The sequence below is a fragment of the Mizuhopecten yessoensis genome, unplaced genomic scaffold, assembly GCF_002113885.1.
Source record: "Mizuhopecten yessoensis strain PY_sf001 unplaced genomic scaffold, ASM211388v2 scaffold10635, whole genome shotgun sequence".
Lineage (NCBI taxonomy): Eukaryota > Metazoa > Mollusca > Bivalvia > Pectinida > Pectinidae > Mizuhopecten > Mizuhopecten yessoensis.
In genome coordinates this window covers 413123-430789 of record NW_018408645.1, presented here as the reverse complement: position 1 = coordinate 430789, position 17667 = coordinate 413123, and the positions used below count along the sequence as shown (strand labels likewise).

Sequence of the window (17667 nt, the reverse complement as noted above, 5' to 3'; positions counted from 1 at the left end):
AGATGATCAATTCAGACAGTGATTAAATTGAATTCCAACCAGATCCATTGTGTTATATTGCTAAAAATATAAATAACCATATTGTTTTGTAGGAATTTGGGAATTTCTAAATGTTGACTTTTTAAGTATAATTGGTATTGTTTTGTTTATTTACATCATTGTTTTTGTTACCATTTTTATGAATATTAGTAAATAAAATATAGATTTTTTTTGTGTACGTTTTGTTTATTGTATAAAGGGAAAAAAACATGTGATAAAAAGTTTATGATATATGACCATTTTAATATCACATCCCCAATCAGCCCTCTGGCCTTCGGCCTTCGTGATATCAAAATGGTCATAAAATAATCTCTAAATATATAGCTATTATGGTTCATAATATATTGTTAATTCATACAAAATAATAAAGAAAACATTCCTTTTTTTCCTTTTTATATTCCTAAAAGAAATCACACAGTCAAAGCTCAATTAAAATTAATATTGCAATTAAGTTCTCTTGGATGGGACTGGACCCATGAGACAATCCCTGTAGTATAGTTATGTGTATGCTTTGCAATTACCTATATGTATTGTCACAGGGTGGGGGTGGGGAGGATCTCCAATATTTACAGGTTATGACCCACAAACTATAAGTTCTTAAGGGCAGGGGTAGACCCCTAGGCTAATCTTGATAGCAACTCTATATTTGTGATTGCAAGTCCAGCAAATGTATACATAGTTTAAAGGCTGGGATTCTCAGAAATTTCCCAAAAAATGATGCAGGTGACTTAAAGTCTTCAGGTCAGGGCTGGCAACCCTTGTAGCATGGACACATGTATGTATTTGTCTCTATGCCTATTATGTGTGTATGTCAGGTAAGTAGAGTTATATGGTCTGTTTTTTAAGTAGAATAGGAGTACAAGCAAAATTTCTTCATAAGAGTATTACAGCCTCAGGAATCACATCATCTTTATTAATTACACCTAACTGCCGAGGGCACTGGAGGATTGGCAGCATGAATGGGTTTTTTCCTCTTTTTTTTATGCTATAAATTTTATCCTGAATGGGTAGGTATCCCAAAGTTGTGCATACATTTTGTATGTACAGGTATATCATAGTACATAAACTATTAAATCATGCCAGGGACAGCATTTCAGAAATAATTCATGCAGTCATTCTGTCTAATGTGTGAAGGCCGTAAAACTATGATTGTGCCATACTGACAAATGTAAAGATCCTGGTCTATCAGTGTTACTTTTTGTTATGCCTAAGACACAAAATTAAAGAGGCTGCTTTCAGGAGGATTACATGTCAGAATGTCAGTGAGGAACAAAGTTGTTGTCAAATCCTTGTACCTTCCTATATCAATTGCTCTGGAAAGTTTCAAAAAACATCCAAGTTTATGTAATGTACATAGATTGCAATAAGAACAAGAGGCCCATGGGCCTTAACGGTCACCTGATATATTTATACAGAGAGTTGATTTTGTTTTTAACATGTACAGAACTAGCTATTATTCAAAGTGACAAAAAACAATAAAACCACCTTATTCAATAATTAGCATACAGATTTAAGACTAAAAAGTATTTGAAACTATAGCACCTCTGATTCTAAACAAGGAAAATGAAGAAATTTTAGCACACTGAATCCTTTGGGCCCCACCCTACAGCCCTTGGGGGTAGGGCTGGCTCAAAATTTTCAAAGTATCAAACTGTCAACTCAAGGTTATAATTCCAATCAAGTTATTAACATGTAATATTCAAAGCATCATTTATAATAATAATAATAATAATAGACTTGATTTAAATTCGATAACACATTGAGTCAATGACTCGTCTCACATGTGGTCGACAAAATTGCCATTATAAACCATAATAAATTTTGGTTATCATGTTTACCCATGGGGGGTCAGTCAGGGCTGATATGTGCATACTATCAAACTGCTACCTAATACTGATAATGCTAACCTAAATTGAATTACTTCCAATGGAAATTAAATGTTGGTCCAAAATGTGATTTCCCTATATAAACTATAGTAAAGTTTACCCCCTCCCCAGGGGGAAACGTGATACCCCAGGGTCATGAAATTCACAATTTTAGTAAAGCACCTTAAGACCCTTCCATCTATGAAGAGTATTTGATTCTACCATATCTGGGTCTTGAGAAGAAGATTTTTGAAATTTTAGTCAATTTGGCCCCGCCCCTAAGGCCCCTGGGGGCTTGGGACTAAACCGGCAACCATTTTGTTGACCTTTGTCCATGGAAGGTTCCTGCAAAATTTCATTGAAATTGGTTCAGTGGTTTTGGAGAAGAAGTCGAAAATGTAAATTGTTTACGGATGCACGACGGACGACGATGGACAAAAGGCGATCGCAATAGGTCACTTGAGACTTTGTCTCAGGTGACCTAAAAATTGATTAATATGTATACTCCTTTATACAACCCAGGTACTTCGTTAATTTTTAGTATATCTTCTTCTTCTTAGCTGTACAAGGGCTCCACCAATGCTAATGTTTATGCCCTTGGGACCCTGTGCAGAGTCGTGAAAAACGGGGATTATTTACAGTGATTAGTTTGTTTAGGGGTTTTTTTGTGCAGGGTATAAGAGAAAAAGTTAAAAGCTGACGTATGTACTAGTGTGTGATGATGGCTTCTAGGGCTGCATAGGGTATGTTTTTGCCTTGAAGTCCTCAAATGTTGTGGATTGTACTGCTGCTATAGGAAACAGATTTTATTGTGTTATTGTGTGTGGGATGAATGAATGTGTAGGTGTCCTTTGTAGGAGATGTGTTTGTATGTATAAGGGTGTGCATGTCTGGTTCGAGTGTCTTAAAGTGTGAGTATATATATATATATATATCCGCCTGAAGAAGCCCTAGAAGGCAGAAAGGCCTAGCGGACGAGCTGAAAAATTTGTTTTTATTCTATATATATATATATATATATATATGGGGGGTTTATTGCTACCAGTTGGTGAACTTTTTTTTATAAAAAAGAATTATTCTTGTGTGAAGGCGTCGTATTTGTAGTGTTGGACGTTGTAGTTTGTGGACCATGTCTGTTACTGAGCTGGTGTTGTGATATTTGTAGTGTTGGCCATTGTGAATCATGTCTGTTACTGAGCTGGTGTTGTGGTATTTGCAGTGTTGGCCATTGTAGTTTGTGGATCATGTCTGTTCCTGAGCTGGTGGTGTGGTATTTGTAGTGTTGGCCATTGTGGATCATGTCCGCTACTGAGCTGGTGTTGTGGTATTTGTAGTGTTGGTCATTGTTGATCATGTCTGTTACTGAGCTGGTGTTGTGGTATTTGCAGTGTTGGCCATTGTAGTTTGTGGATCATGTCTGTTACTGAGCTGGTGGTGTGTTATTTGTAGTGTTGGCCATTGTGGATCATGTCTGTTCCTGAGCTGGTGTTTTGATATTTGTAGTGTTGGCCATTGTGGATCATGTTTGTTACTGAGCCGGTGTTGTGGTATTTGTAGTGTTGGCCATTGTGGGTCATGTCTGTTACTGATCTGGTGTTGTGATATTTGTAGTGTTGGCCATTGTAGTTTGTGGATCATGTCTGTTACTGAGCTGGTGTTGAGGTATTCGAGTGTTGGTCATTGTGGATCATGTCTGTTACTGAGCTGGTATTGTGATATTTGTAGTGTTGACCATTGTGGATCATGTCTCTTACTGAGCTGGTGTTGTGATATTTGTAGTGTTGGCCTTTGTGGATCATGTCTGTTACTGAGCTGGTGTTGTGGCATTTGTAGTGTTGGCCATTATGGATCATGTCTGTTACTGAGCTGGTGTTGTGGCATTTGTAGTGTTGGCCATTATGGATCATGTCTGTTACTGAGCTGGTGTTGTGTTATTTGTAGTGTTGGCCATTGTGGATCATGTCTGCTACTGGGCTGGTGTTGTGGTATTTGTAGTGTTGGCCATTGTGGGACATGTCTGTTACTGAGCTGGTGTTGTGATATTTGGAGTGTTGGCCATTGTGGATCATGTCTGTTACTGAGCTGGTGTTGTGGCATTTGTAGTGTTGGCCATTATGGATCATGTCTGTTTCTGAGCTGGTGTTGTGATATTTGTAGTGTTAGACATTGTGGATCATGTCTGTTACTGAGCTGGTGTTGAGGTATTCGAGTGTTGGTCATTGTGGATCATGTCTGTTACTGAGCTGGTATTGTGATATTTGTAGTGTTGACCATTGTGGATCATGTCTGTTACTGAGCTGGTGTTGTGGTTTTTGTAGTGTTGGCCATTGTGGGTCATGTCTGTTACTGAGCTGGTGTTGTGGTATTTGCAGTGTTGGCCATTGTAGTTTGTGGATCATGTCTGTTACTGAGCTGGTGGTGTGTTATTTGTAGTGTTGGCCATTGTGGATCATGTTTGTTACTGAGCCGGTGTTGTGGTATTTGTAGTGTTGGCCATTGTGGGACATGTCTGTTACTGAGCTGGTGTTGTGATATTTGTAGTGTTGACCATTGGGTACCATGTCTGTTACTGAGCCGGTGTTGTGATATTTGTAGTGTTGGTCATTGTGGATCATGTCTGTTCCTGAGCTGGCGTTGTGATATTTGTAGTGTTGGCCATTGTGGATCAAGTCTGTTACTGAGCTGGTGTTGTGATATTTGTAGTGTTGGCCATTGTAGTTTGTGGATCATGTCTGTTCCTGAGCTGGTGTTGTGGTATTTGTAGTGTTGGCCATTGTGGATCATGTCTCTTACTGAGATGGTGTTGTGATATTTGTAGTGTAGGCCATTGTGGATCATGTCTGTTACTGAGCTGGTGTTGAGGTATTCGAGTGTTGGTCATTGTGGATCATGTCTGTTACTGAGCTGGTGTTGTGATATTTGTAGTGTTGGCCATTGTAGTTTGTGGATCATGTCTGTTACTGAGCTGGTGTTGTGGTATTTGTAGTGTTGGCCATTGTTGATCATGTCTGTTACTGAGCTGGTGTTGTGATATTTGTAGTGTTGGCCATTGTTGATCATGTCTGTTACTGCGCTGGTGTTGTGATATTTGTAGTGTTGGCCATTGTTGATCATGTCTGTTACTGAGCGTAGTGTAGGCCATTGTGGATCATGTCTGTTACTGAGCTGGGGTTGAGGTATTCGAGTGTTGGTCATTGTGGATCATGTCTGTTCCTGAGCTGGTGTTGTGGTATTTGTAGTGTTGGCCATTGTTGATCATGTCTGTTACTGCGCTGGTGTTGTGATATTTGTAGTGTTGGCCATTGTGGATCATGGCTGTTACTGAGCTGGTGTTGTGGTATTTGTAGTGTTGGCCATTGTGGATCATGTCTGTTACTGGGCTGGGGTTGTGGTATTTGTAGTGTTGGCCATTGTTGATCATGTCTGTTACTGCGCTGGTGTTGTGATATTTGTAGTGTTGGCCATTGTTGATCATGTCTGTTACTGAGCTGGTGTTGTGATATTTGCTGTTTACGTAGCGTGCTGGTCTTTGTTGTGCTTTTCTATTTGTTGTATTTGGTTTTGTGTTGTGTGCCAGGGTCCCAAATAGAAGGGCAGTATTCAAGTTTTGGTTTGACTAGTGCTATGTATGCATGTTCTTTTATAATTGGTGAGTTTATTTTTATATTGCGTTTGAGAAAACCTAGGGACCTATTGGCATTGGCTGTAATGTTGTTTATATGTTTGTCCCATCGTAAGTTATTTTGTAATGTTAAGCCTAGGTATTTGCTGGATTCTACTTGGTATAATGTGTGGTTGTGGAGTTTGTAGTCATGGTGTATTTTGTTGCGTTTCGGTGTAATGTTGAGTATGTTGCATTTGTCAGGGTGAAGTTTCATTAGCCAGTCTGTCTCCCATTGTCCTGCTGCATCAATGTCATGTTGTAGTTTTAGTATGTCTTCTTTGTTGTTTATCGTCTTGTATATGATGCTGTCGTCTGCAAAGAGACTCAGTGAACTGTATTGTATCTATTCGTGAAAGTCATTGATGTAGTTGAGGAAGAGGATGGTCCGGGAACCAGAGGTTACTCGTATTTTGTCTGATTGTTTGCCCTCATGTACTACTGTTTGGGTGCGGAGTGAGAGAAAGTCTGTAATCCATGCGTGTGTGTTCCCTGTTATCCCGTAATATTTTAGTTTGTATTGTAATAGTTTGTGTGGAACTTTGTCAAAAGCTTTGGCAAAGTCCATTATGATGATGTCTGTCTGTTTGTTGATGTTGTTGTTTGATGCGAGATCGTGTATGAACGTGGTGAGCTGTGTTTCGCAGGATCTGGAGGATCTAAAGCTGTGTTGTAGGTCATATAATATGTTGTCGTTCTCCAGATGTGTCATTGCGGCGCTCGTTTAATATGATATGTTCCATGAGTTTACATGTGATGCAGGTTATTGATATTGGTCTGTAATTTGCTGGGTTGTACTTGTCTCTTTTTATGTATACTGGGTTGACGTTTGTGTTTCCAATCTGATGGTAGTGATCCTGTAGCAAGTGAGCGGGTGAAGATTTTTGTGAGAATGGGTGCTGTGATGTCACTTAATTCTTTAAGTATTCTGCCGTGTATATTGTCAGGTCCTGGTGCTTTATGTGGGTTGATTTTGTTGAGTAGTTTATTGATGCCTTGTTGTGTAATGTGTATTTCTGCATGAGAGGGTGTGGAGAAGGTCCTTTGTCTGGTATGGGGCAGTCCTGTTCTGTGGTGAAGGCAGATTTAAATTGTACGTTTAATATGTTTGCCTTGCATGAAGTGTCAGTGTTGTGGTGTCTGTAGTGTTGGCCAATGTGGATCATGTCTGTTATTGAGCTGGTGTTGTGATATTTGTAGTGTTGGCCAACACTACAAATGCCATAACACCAGCTCAGTAACATGAAAAAATGTAAACACTTACACACGCAAACAATGACCAACACTACAAATACCACAACACCAGCGCAGTAACAGACATGAACCACAATGGCCAAAACTACAAATACCAACAATGGCCAACACTCCAAATATCACAACACCGGCTCAATAACAGACATCATCCACATTGGACAACACTACAGACACCACAACACTGAAACTTCATGCAAGGCAAACATATTAAACGTACAATTTAATATGTTTGCCTTGCATGAAGTTTCAGTGTTGTGGTGTATGTAGTGTTGGCCAACACTACAGACACCACAACACTGACTCTTCATGCAAGGCAAACATATTAAACGTACAATTTAATATGTTTGCCTTGCATGAAGTGTCAGTGATGTGGTGTCTGTAGTGTTGGCCATTGTTGTTCATGGCTGGTACTGAGCTGGTGTTGCGGTATTTGTAGTGTTAGACTGATATTTGTAGTGTTAGACTGATATTTGTAGTGTTGGCCATTGTTGATCATGTCTGTTATTGAGCTGGTGTTGTGATTTTTGTAGTGTTGGCCATTGTTTATCATTGCTGTTTCTGAGCTTGTGTTGTGATATTTGGAGTGTTGGCCATTGTTTATCATGTCTGTTACTGAGTTACTGAGCTGGTGTTGTGATATTTGTAGTGTTGGCCATTGTTTTCGTGTGTAAGTGTTTACATTTTTTCATGAGCCGAAGGAGAGAATGTGTAATCCATGGGAGTTTGGATTTGTATGTGATTTGTTTTTGAGGGATATTTTTGGTGACTGAATTACCAAGTGTTGTTTTGAACATATTCCAAAGATTGTCTGCGGTTTGGTTAGTTTGTTTAGTTTAAATTTTGTGTTTAGAAGTGTGAGATCGTTTCTAATGTTGTTGCAGTCAGCTTTGTTGTAGAGGTATATGTTTCTGGGTATATATCATCTATATCAGACAATTTTCCAGGAAATAAAAATGGTTTAAGTGAAATGAAAGCAATATGTTAAAGCCAAACAAAAAACATCATTTTTATTTTATAAAGTTTATATAGGAGATTGATATTGGCTTTAACAGTGCTTCCATGAAAACTGCCAAAAAGTTTAGGGCAGGCACACAACAAGAGGCCCATGGGCCTTAACGGTCACCTGAGTCTATAGTATTTATTTTTGTTGTTGAAATATGTACCAATTTGAGTAAAAAATAGTATAATGTTAACTTAACTTTGTCAGGACCATGAGCTGATCATTCCTAGACCAATTTTAAGTGAGATCGGCCTATTAGAACTTAGTAGCAAAATAGCGGCCATGGCAGCCAAATTGTATTTCTGATTGACCCGAAAAATAACAACACTTTGTCAGGACCATGAGGCGATCATTCCTACCAACTTTCAGTTCAATCGGTCCAGCAGAACTTGACTTTAAGTTTGAAATAGGTTTTCAAAATGGCGGCCGTGGCGGCCATATTGGATTTCTGATCGACCCGAAAAATAACAACACTTTGTCAGGACCATGAGGCGATCATTCCTATCAACTTTCAGTTCAATCGGCCCAGCAGAACTTGACTTTAAGTTTGAAATGTAAAATGTTAACGGACGACGGACGACGGACGACGTACGACGGACGACGGACGACGACGGACGAAAACGGATAGCAATAGGTCACTTGAGCTAAAGCTCAGGTGACCTAAAAATCAGGGTATGTAGCTATAGGGTTACTGGAATTTTACACAATAGAACTAGAACAATATGATGTATGCACATCTTCAATAAGATTCAACAGATCGGAAATATGAAATATCAAAGTTTTACTTTCTACACAAACAATGTTTTTATAAAACGTGTCACAATGTTTCAAGACCGGCTGGTTCCTTTGTCAAGCTATGACGGAGTAAGCATTTTTTAGTTATTACAATAATACATGCAGTATAATACATACCCGGTAGCCATGCATCATTTCTAGTCTAGAGCTGATTACCTGGTAACTTTTTTAAGTTCAAACAGCACCAGAAGACGTCTTTCAAACTTAATGGGTTTTTTTTACAGTGTTACAAAATGGCATGAGCAAGAACTATGTGTTTTGTTTCAAAGTGTAGAATTAAATTCAGAATACAGAAATATACTTGTAATGTTTTCATTCAAATTCCAAAGATCATTATAAAATGTTAAAATGTGGACAAAGAAACGTTCACTTGAAGTGGAAAATATTGCAAAATTCAAGCTTTGGTCTGTTTTGGGTACTGACATTGCAAGAAAAACAGAAACGCTTATTGCTGACGTCATGTTCTATAAATATTTCACTTGAGCCCTGAGTGTTTATTTCATTAGTAAGCACACCCATCGATATTCTTCTTTTGATACAACCATAAATGAATTTAATTCATCCGCTGAATTTTAAATGAATGAAGAAAATGATGGTTTGGTGATCCATTTTGGGTACTGCCACCTTATATCAAATTATCAAGACTTTATAGACTATACTGCTACAACTTCTTAAATGCAACTTTCAAAGTCAAAATGGGATGCAAAACCCTGGATCATGTGTCCAGTGTAAACATAATTCTTCTTTCGGTTTTATAATCACAATATCACTGGATTGCATGCTTATTATATACAAATGCATTAAGCATGTATCAAATTATCAAGATTTTATAGACAATTCTTCTACAACTTCTTAAATGTAATGTACGTCTATTCCCTAGAGTTGGCCTCCTGTTAAATGTAGTGTACATCTATTCCCTAGAATTGGCCTCCCTGTTAAATGTTATGTACGTCTATTCCCTAGAGTTGGCCTCCCTGTTAAATGTAATGTACGTCTATTCCCTAGAGTTGGCCTCCTGTTAAATGTAGTGTTCATCTATTCCCTAGAATTGGCCTCCCTGTTAAATGCAACGTACGTCTATTCCCTAGAGTTGGCCTCCCTGTTAAATGTAATTTACGTCTATTCCCTAGAGTTGGCCTCCCTGTTAAATGTAATTTACGTCTATTCCCTAGAGTTGGCCTCCCTGTTAAATGTAACGTACGTCTATTCCCTAGAGTTGGCCTCCCTGTTAAATGTAACGTACGTCTATTCCCTAGAATTGGCCTCCCTGTTAAATGTTATGTACGTCTATTCCCTAGAATTGGCCTCCCTGTTAAATGTAATGTACGTCTATTCCCCAGAGTTGGCCTCCCTGTTAAATGTAACATACGTCTATTCCCTAGAATTGGCCTCCCTGGTAAATGTTATGTACGTCTATTCCCTAGAGTTGGCCTCCCTGTTAAATGTTATGTACGTCTATTCCCTAGAATTGGCCTCCCTGTTAAATGTAATGTACATCCATTCCCTAGAGTTGGCCTCCTGTTAAATGAAGTGGACATCTATTCCCTAGAATTTGCCTCCCTGTTAAATGTAATGTACGTCTATTCCCTAGAATTGGCCTCCCTGTTAAATGTAATATACGTCTATTCCCTAGAATTGGCCTCCCTGTTAAATGTAACGTACGTCTATACCCTAGAGTTGGCCTCCCTGTTAAATGTTATGTACGTCTATTCCCTAGAATTAGCCTCCCTGTTAAATGGTACACTGTATGTACATCTATTCCCTAGAGTTGGCCTCCCTGCATATCGCAATAGTGTCTTTAATTTGGTATGCCATTTGCAATAGATTCATGAAGGAATACAAAACTACAGCTTGTGGCTATAATTTTGCATAAAAGCAAGCATATGGATCCGGCTGAAATAAAAGAAGTGTAGTCATCCACAGCAAGCAGCCCGAGTAGCTTGGAAAATGTAGGTCTTTATTTAGACCTCCACTTACATCAATGTGTAATCCTATGTACAGTTAAAATCTACCATACTACTCCCCACTTTTAAATGTGCTCAAAGTTCAACATCGCAATAACCCAGGTTCTAACTCCCTGGCACATGCACGGACACCATTTGTAACAGAAAAGAGAGTTGTGTGCTTCCACCAAGGATTGATTCAGCAACTCCCCAACCTCCCGATTTCTACTCTACCAATTGAGCTAAATATGGATATTACCTCTAACTTAAACTAGAAGGTCATCATAATCATTTGTACCATTAAAATCTGCCACACATAGGAATCTGAAATACACTTCAAGCTACTGTATGCTGTTATGAAATATCTGTATCAACTTTTATTAAGATCTTTGTCAATTGATAAAGACAAGCAAGCTTTTGCAAAGAAAAGTAAATGATCAGATAAACAGACAGTACAAGGTACATATACCATAATATGATCCCTATTTGACACAAGGTATAAAATGATTAAGAGTTTGACTGTAAGTTACAGGAAGCCTCATCCACAACTTCCTTAAAACACCATATTTGCCAACTCTATTTAGGAGGGAGAATCACAATTTTGGACCCTTAAATTTAATGTTTTTTTAACAATGAACTTGCTTAACTACTCGTATCTTCTCATATCTAATGAGTTCATCCAGAAGAACAACTCATATTATGTAATTTTAAAAGATTATTTGTCTCTGTTGTGTTTATACACACCTTTTGTTTATGTTTTAATTTTGAGCATGCAGACCCATGGAAATTTCAAAAAGTTGTCAAGTATGAAATACATTTAGTTCAAGTAATTTCATTTTGGCAGTATATTTGTTGTGGAACTTGACTGGCATCCATGTTGCTCAATTGGTTATTGTTTGCTACAGTTCTGAGATTCCTGTTACATATTAATGATATTTTCCTTTATGGTTACGGTTACGGCTATATTTCAAATGGTTATTCATGTTAAATTTTAATGTTTTTCATGTCATTTCCTAGTCTGCTAAAACTGACCATAACTGCAGTATCCAAAATATGTCAACAAGTAGATTTGAAACACGAGGATTTGTCTCCCAAACATGGTGACAGAGAATTGTGAGAGGTTATAATAGGCACCATATGTACAGTCGGAGAAAATATACCTAAATGTCAGTAAATGTATATCTCGGTCGCTTCACTACATGCCATGTCCCACATTCCGGTTGTTACATCCTTTAATATGATTAAAATGCTGCCCTGCACTGCTCACATTGACAGTCATCTTTTGGAAATCAAAATGTTTATTGAATGGTGCACCTTATTGATGTAGGCAAGGTGGTTGTCGATCTGAGCAATCGACAGAACTTTAATTGAATTAAATAATGTGGCGTCCATAATGTGTCAAGTTGGGACATGGCAGGTAGTCAGGTGAGTGAGAAATTAATTTACTTACTTATAGGCATATTTTTTTCTCAAAAAATACCTGAAAAAACTCTCACAATCTCTGTTAGCAGATTTGGGCAACAAGTCTCTGTGTTTAATTATGGCTGGCTGATAAAAATGTGATGACTGGTCAGAATTTGTGGAGCCTGTCATTATGGTCATTTTTATTGGACTATAGTCATTTCCCTTTGTGCACTGTTATGGAAAGTAACTCCTTTTGAAGAGTTTCAAGTATGCAATTAAAGAAAATACTGTGCTTCTTTTTAGGATATTCATCCCATTACCATAGTCATGTGTAATTTACTTGATGCAGTTGATGCTACTTGAATGAGACAGCTGTCCAACCTATCATCAGCTTATTGTAATAATGTAGCAATACCTGTGTACGGAATAAGATGATAAAGAAGTCCATGGTCAAACTTATAATGTAGGACCACAGGGACATGGGAATTTGTTACAGCTATATTTGGACCTGAACTAAGGTGTTCAGAGTAATCAAAGTTTTTCGCAGTCAGCCTGCCACTTTTTTGAATATCATTGAGGTTGACGTCAGCACGTGCTGAAACATGCAGCGTTGGTCGGTTTAGCGAATAAATGGCTGCACTTCCAGCCAATCACACCATGGGTCTCGGCAAGTGACTGACGTCAACTTCATTAATATTAAAAAAAGATGCAGGCTGATTGTGAAAAACTTTTAAAACTCAAATGGTGTGTGTTTTTGGAGGAAACAGATTCATGTCCCTGAAAGGATAATACATTTTACATGCATATAGGAGGTTTTTAAAAGAAAAATGATCCATCTTTCCATTGGTACTAAGCATTTCCCTGTAGATCAACTAGAAATGTTGTTTTTGATGCAGGAAAATTAGGTGGGGTCGACATTTCGACATCGATAGCTAAATCCTCCCTTCTCTATATGATCATTGGGGGTGTCATTTTTACCGAAAGACAATCTAAACCCCTAAAACATGTAAAATGACTGTGAACACCTTAGTTTAGATCCAAATATAGCTGTAACAAAATCTCAGATCCCTGTGTGTAGGACAAGAGACAAAAATAGTTCACACACTGTACAAATCCGAATCTCTGACATAACTGTCTCAGTGTCTGTTTGTTAAAATATGACATCCATCATGTAATAGTGGCTTACTTTATGATGACTAAATCACAATGCTCAATAGGGAAGTTAATTCGATCCTCGATGCAGAGACCAATATAGTTAATTACGGTTGTTCGCACTAACCATAATTACTGTACCCCAAATTAGCCCTGAATAATTCACCGTTTTCTATCTACACATTTCGCCCAATAACATCGTGACACTGGACAAGAAGCAGATGGCAGGGGTATGTATTTATAACTGCATGAAGAAGCAAGTGTTTTAGCAGAAATCCTCAAACCACAATGATGCTGAGTGGAGTTTTACAGTGAGTTTTGGGGGCTATACATAAACAGATTGTTTTCATTGGATCGTTCACCGCTCGCTCACATATATACATGTTACCTAATATTACATTATATAAAACAGGAGTCGCTATTATCTAAAAGTTACAGGATAATTAAAGTCGTTTTTACCATGGAGTGTCTCTGAGTTGACTTTAGGTAGATGCGGATTTTCTTTGGGTGTCAATACACAAGCCGTGCAGCAAGTAGTGATGTTGTTGTCGTTAGTTGTAGTCTGCTTCAGATATCGTTTCCGGTTCACGACTCCCCGGATGTTCATTCGTGGCAATGGGGGCGGGGCTTGATTCACGAATGATTTTAATCGCGCGCTATTTTTCAAATCACCACTTCAAACATAATTATTTTATTGCTACATATTTCACAAATAGAATTTAGCGCAATAATGACAACATTGTTAACACCCTTTTATCAAAACAAATAGAAAGGTTAACAATATGTTTTTAGTTACGCTAAAAATGGCGCGTATTTATACGTGCCAGTACTATGCATCATGTTTCGACTCTAGGAATATATTTAGTCTATAGAAATATTTGAATTCACACAACTCCAAAAGATCATCATAAGATAGTATAATGCTTACACAAATGTTGATTTGAAGCGAATAAATACATTGCTAACTCCAAGCCGTGATCCGTGTTGGTTACTGACATTTGCAAAAACCGAAAACACTAATTATTTTTCTATATGATTTTTAATAGGATATGAGTGGACGCAGGATATTCAAATAAATATGATTTAAAATACAATGTGGTAAACATGAAATGAGCCCATACATAAGACGCTGTATGATCGTACTTCAACTCAAGATCTTTCCAGATTGCATCCAAGTTTTTCTCAAAGTCAAATACGTTACAAGTTGAAATAAAATCTTGATCGAGACCATTCCCGATATCAATTATTCTTTGAGTAAAGTAACGTTTTCTAGTATCTAAATGACAGTGTTGTTAGAGTGCGTGTTTTACTGTGTTAACGAGTTTTTCCTTGAGCGGCAAGATCGAACAAATTCGGATCATATAGCCCATTCATCAGCGCAAGCGTCTGTATGTTAGAGTTGGAAGCTTCAATCGGCGTAGTCTCTCGCTGTAGCTAAAACTTCAATCTGGGGAGTAATTTTGAAGATATTCTTTGAACATTCTCTATCCTTGGAGTTTCGATGTCCTTAATTTTGTGTAGACTCCAAACACTTGCAGCGTACTCTAAATGAGGTCGAACCAACGCGTTAAAAAGATTTGAGAACATTTTTTCGCCCAAATATACAAATGATATCCTTATGACACCTATACGATGCTGTTAGCTTTATTTATTGTTTGCTGAATATGTGTTGTCAAGTTCAAGTCTTGGTCTACTACAACCCCTAAATCTTTCTCCGATGCCATGTTTTCCAATGCTATAATTTCTCCTTCCTTGTCCGTTAGATGATATTGATATCGTGGTTCTCTCTTTTTATGTTTTGTTAACACGGTCATAACTTTACACTTTTTAGGATGGAAACTTAATAGCCACTTATCCAACCATTTCATCAAATTGCAGAAATCACCTTGGAGTAAGCTTTCATCGGTATCATCAGATATTGTTCTGTACAACTTAGTGTCAACAGCAAACATAAAGGTTGGCGAAGATGTGCACTCCGGTAGGTCGTTCATGTATAGGACGAAAAGTATTGGATCTAGCACACTTCCTTGAGGTATTCCACTAATGACAGTGTGTTCTGCCGACGATGTCCCCTTTACAATCACTATCTTTTCCCGATTACTCGAAAAACTTTCTATCCAAAATATCACCTGTGTACTAAATTCATAACTTCGGAGTTGATTCAATAGACGTCTGTGTGGAACTGTATCGAACGCCTTCATAAAGTCTATGTAAACGACATCCAATTATTTACCATTATCTAAAATTTTAGTCCAGTCATCCATGATTTTAAGCAATTGAAGCACTGTTGACCTCCCAGATAAAAATCCAAATTGCCTAGTTTTCACTAAGTAACTTATTTTCTTCCATATACAACACCATTTTACTTAGCAGTAATCGTTCCTTTTACAGACAACACTTGTCAGACTTACTGGTCTACAGTTTCCCGGTTCTGATCGATCACCTTTTTAAATAGAGTGGTTATATTTGCTATTGTCCATGATCGAGGGACAATTCCTTGTTGAAGAGAGGTATGGAAAATAATTTTCAACGGATTACATATTGAATTAGCTAATTATTTTAGCAATCTAGGATGTACCATATCGGGACCCTGAGATTTACTTGGATTTGACTTTAATAGTTCCTTTCTTACACGTTCTTCTGTTATATCACTAGCTTGAAATTCCACATTAAGACGCCTTGGTTATAGGATAGGTGCGTCTCCGATAGGTTCTGCTGTAAAAACGCTACTGTAAAGTTCTGCCTGGACCTACCTTATCCTGATATGTAACTGCGGTTATGAGTTTAGAGTTTTCCGTTTTAGAAATTAGATCAGCAATACTTATTTTCACATATTTCCAAAATACTTTAGGGTTTTGTTTAGTATCATTGGAAATGTCTTTCTCCGTGGTTTGCCTTGATTTCCTCCACATGCTTTTCACATGGTTGCGACATTTAGTATACTTTCTGTACTTTTCTTCAACTCTGGTTCCATGTATCTTTGCCAAAATCTGTGTTTTTGCTTGATCTTATCCACAATAGTTATTTTCAAGGGGAATACACGTATTTGCCTTGCCATGTTTCGATATTGGAACGTGTTTGGTTATACACAAGCGGATAACATTTCAAGGAATTGATCAGTAGGTTAAAAACGTACTAAACAGTCACTAATTATAGTGACGTCAAAGTATTCTATGAATAACCCACATGGGCACCCGGTGTTTATTTCGTTAGTAAGAACATCCGTCGATATTCTTCTCTTGGTACAACCATAAATGAATTTAATTCATCCCTGAATTTTCAATGAAGGAATAAAATGGTGATTTGGTGATACGTTGAGGGTACTGTCACCCTATAGTAAATGGGAAATATATAACAAATCTTTTTGTCAATTAATCAAAATCTGATTTTCAATTAATCAAAATCGGTTACTAGAATTTATAGCTTTCTAAATATCCTAAAGTTTGTGTCTTCAGGCAGATTCCCCATACCACAAAAAGTAACCCTATGTTAATACGTGCAACAATATCATTGAGTAAGCATTTCCAGAGGGTAATTCGCAAGTAATTGCAAATTGGAGACTTTCTGCAAAAAAGAAAATGTATTTTTATTAATGATTTGGAGGCATATTCAGTATGTTACAGACTTTTTTTTTTTTTTTTTTTTTTTTTTTTTTTTTTTTTTTTTTTTTTTTTTTTTTTTTTTTTTTTTTTTTTTTTTTTTTTTTTTTTTTTTTTTTTTTTTTTTTTTTTTTTTTTTTTTTTTTTTTTTTTTTTTTTTTTTTTTTTTTTTTTTTTTTTTTTTTTTTTTTTTTTTTTTTTTTTTTTTTTTTTTTTTTTTTTTTTTTTTTTTTTTTTTTTTTTTTTTTTTTTTTTTTTTTTTTTTTTTTTTTTTTTTTTTTTTTTTTTTTTTTAATTTGGTGAATTCACCAGTGTACCTACGCGCCTGATCAATAGATGTTTTTTCGTGATAAGGGGAGTAACTCTTAAATAGTATTAACCATGTTTGATACTCTATATCGGACTCAAATATTATAAAAATATATATTTAACAATGGTTCATTTGACATCACTACCTGCTATTGATAATAAATCTATTATGGTAAACAAAATATTGCTAACCCAAATATGAGAGCAAGGAATTTCTTAAAACTATCGACAAGTGGTGCTAATGCTACATTTCTTTCTGGAAATTTTCCACTGTAATTTGATATAACACATTAAAAAAAAAAAGGATATTTCGATTATCAAGTTCCGAGTGCCACGGGATTCTCCTGAAGTTACCTTAGACCAATTTTCGCTTTTCAATGACGCTGTTTGTTCCATATCTGATATGAAACAGAGGTCCAATTTATATTATTTTTCACTTGTTCTATATATCAGCATCTTACTTAAAGCTTAGTCCCTCCGTCAGCTCAGTAAAAATTGATCAACCTATGAGAAACCGATAAACGTGAGAACAAGAGTCACGTGATGGTAGTGAGGTGATTTATTTTCGTGATGTTGCTCACATATTTTGCTTTATGGTGTTTATCGGTGTCATGCCTGGCGTTTTCCTTGACGAATTTAATGCATT

General features: G+C 36.9%; 1 protein-coding gene across 1 annotated transcript in view; it reads right to left on the bottom strand.

The window, feature by feature from the left end:
* The window catches only part of LOC110461523 (ras-related protein Rab-3-like), an 80723-nt gene extending 67032 nt beyond the window's left edge, over positions 1-13691 (bottom strand). Inside the window, exon 1 of the mRNA XM_021515014.1 lies at positions 13573-13691. Coding sequence (XP_021370689.1) covers positions 13573-13575 — 3 coding nt within the window. The 5' untranslated portion in view covers positions 13576-13691. The remainder of the gene's footprint in view (positions 1-13572) is intronic.
* Between the last annotated feature and the right edge of the window lie 3976 nt (positions 13692-17667).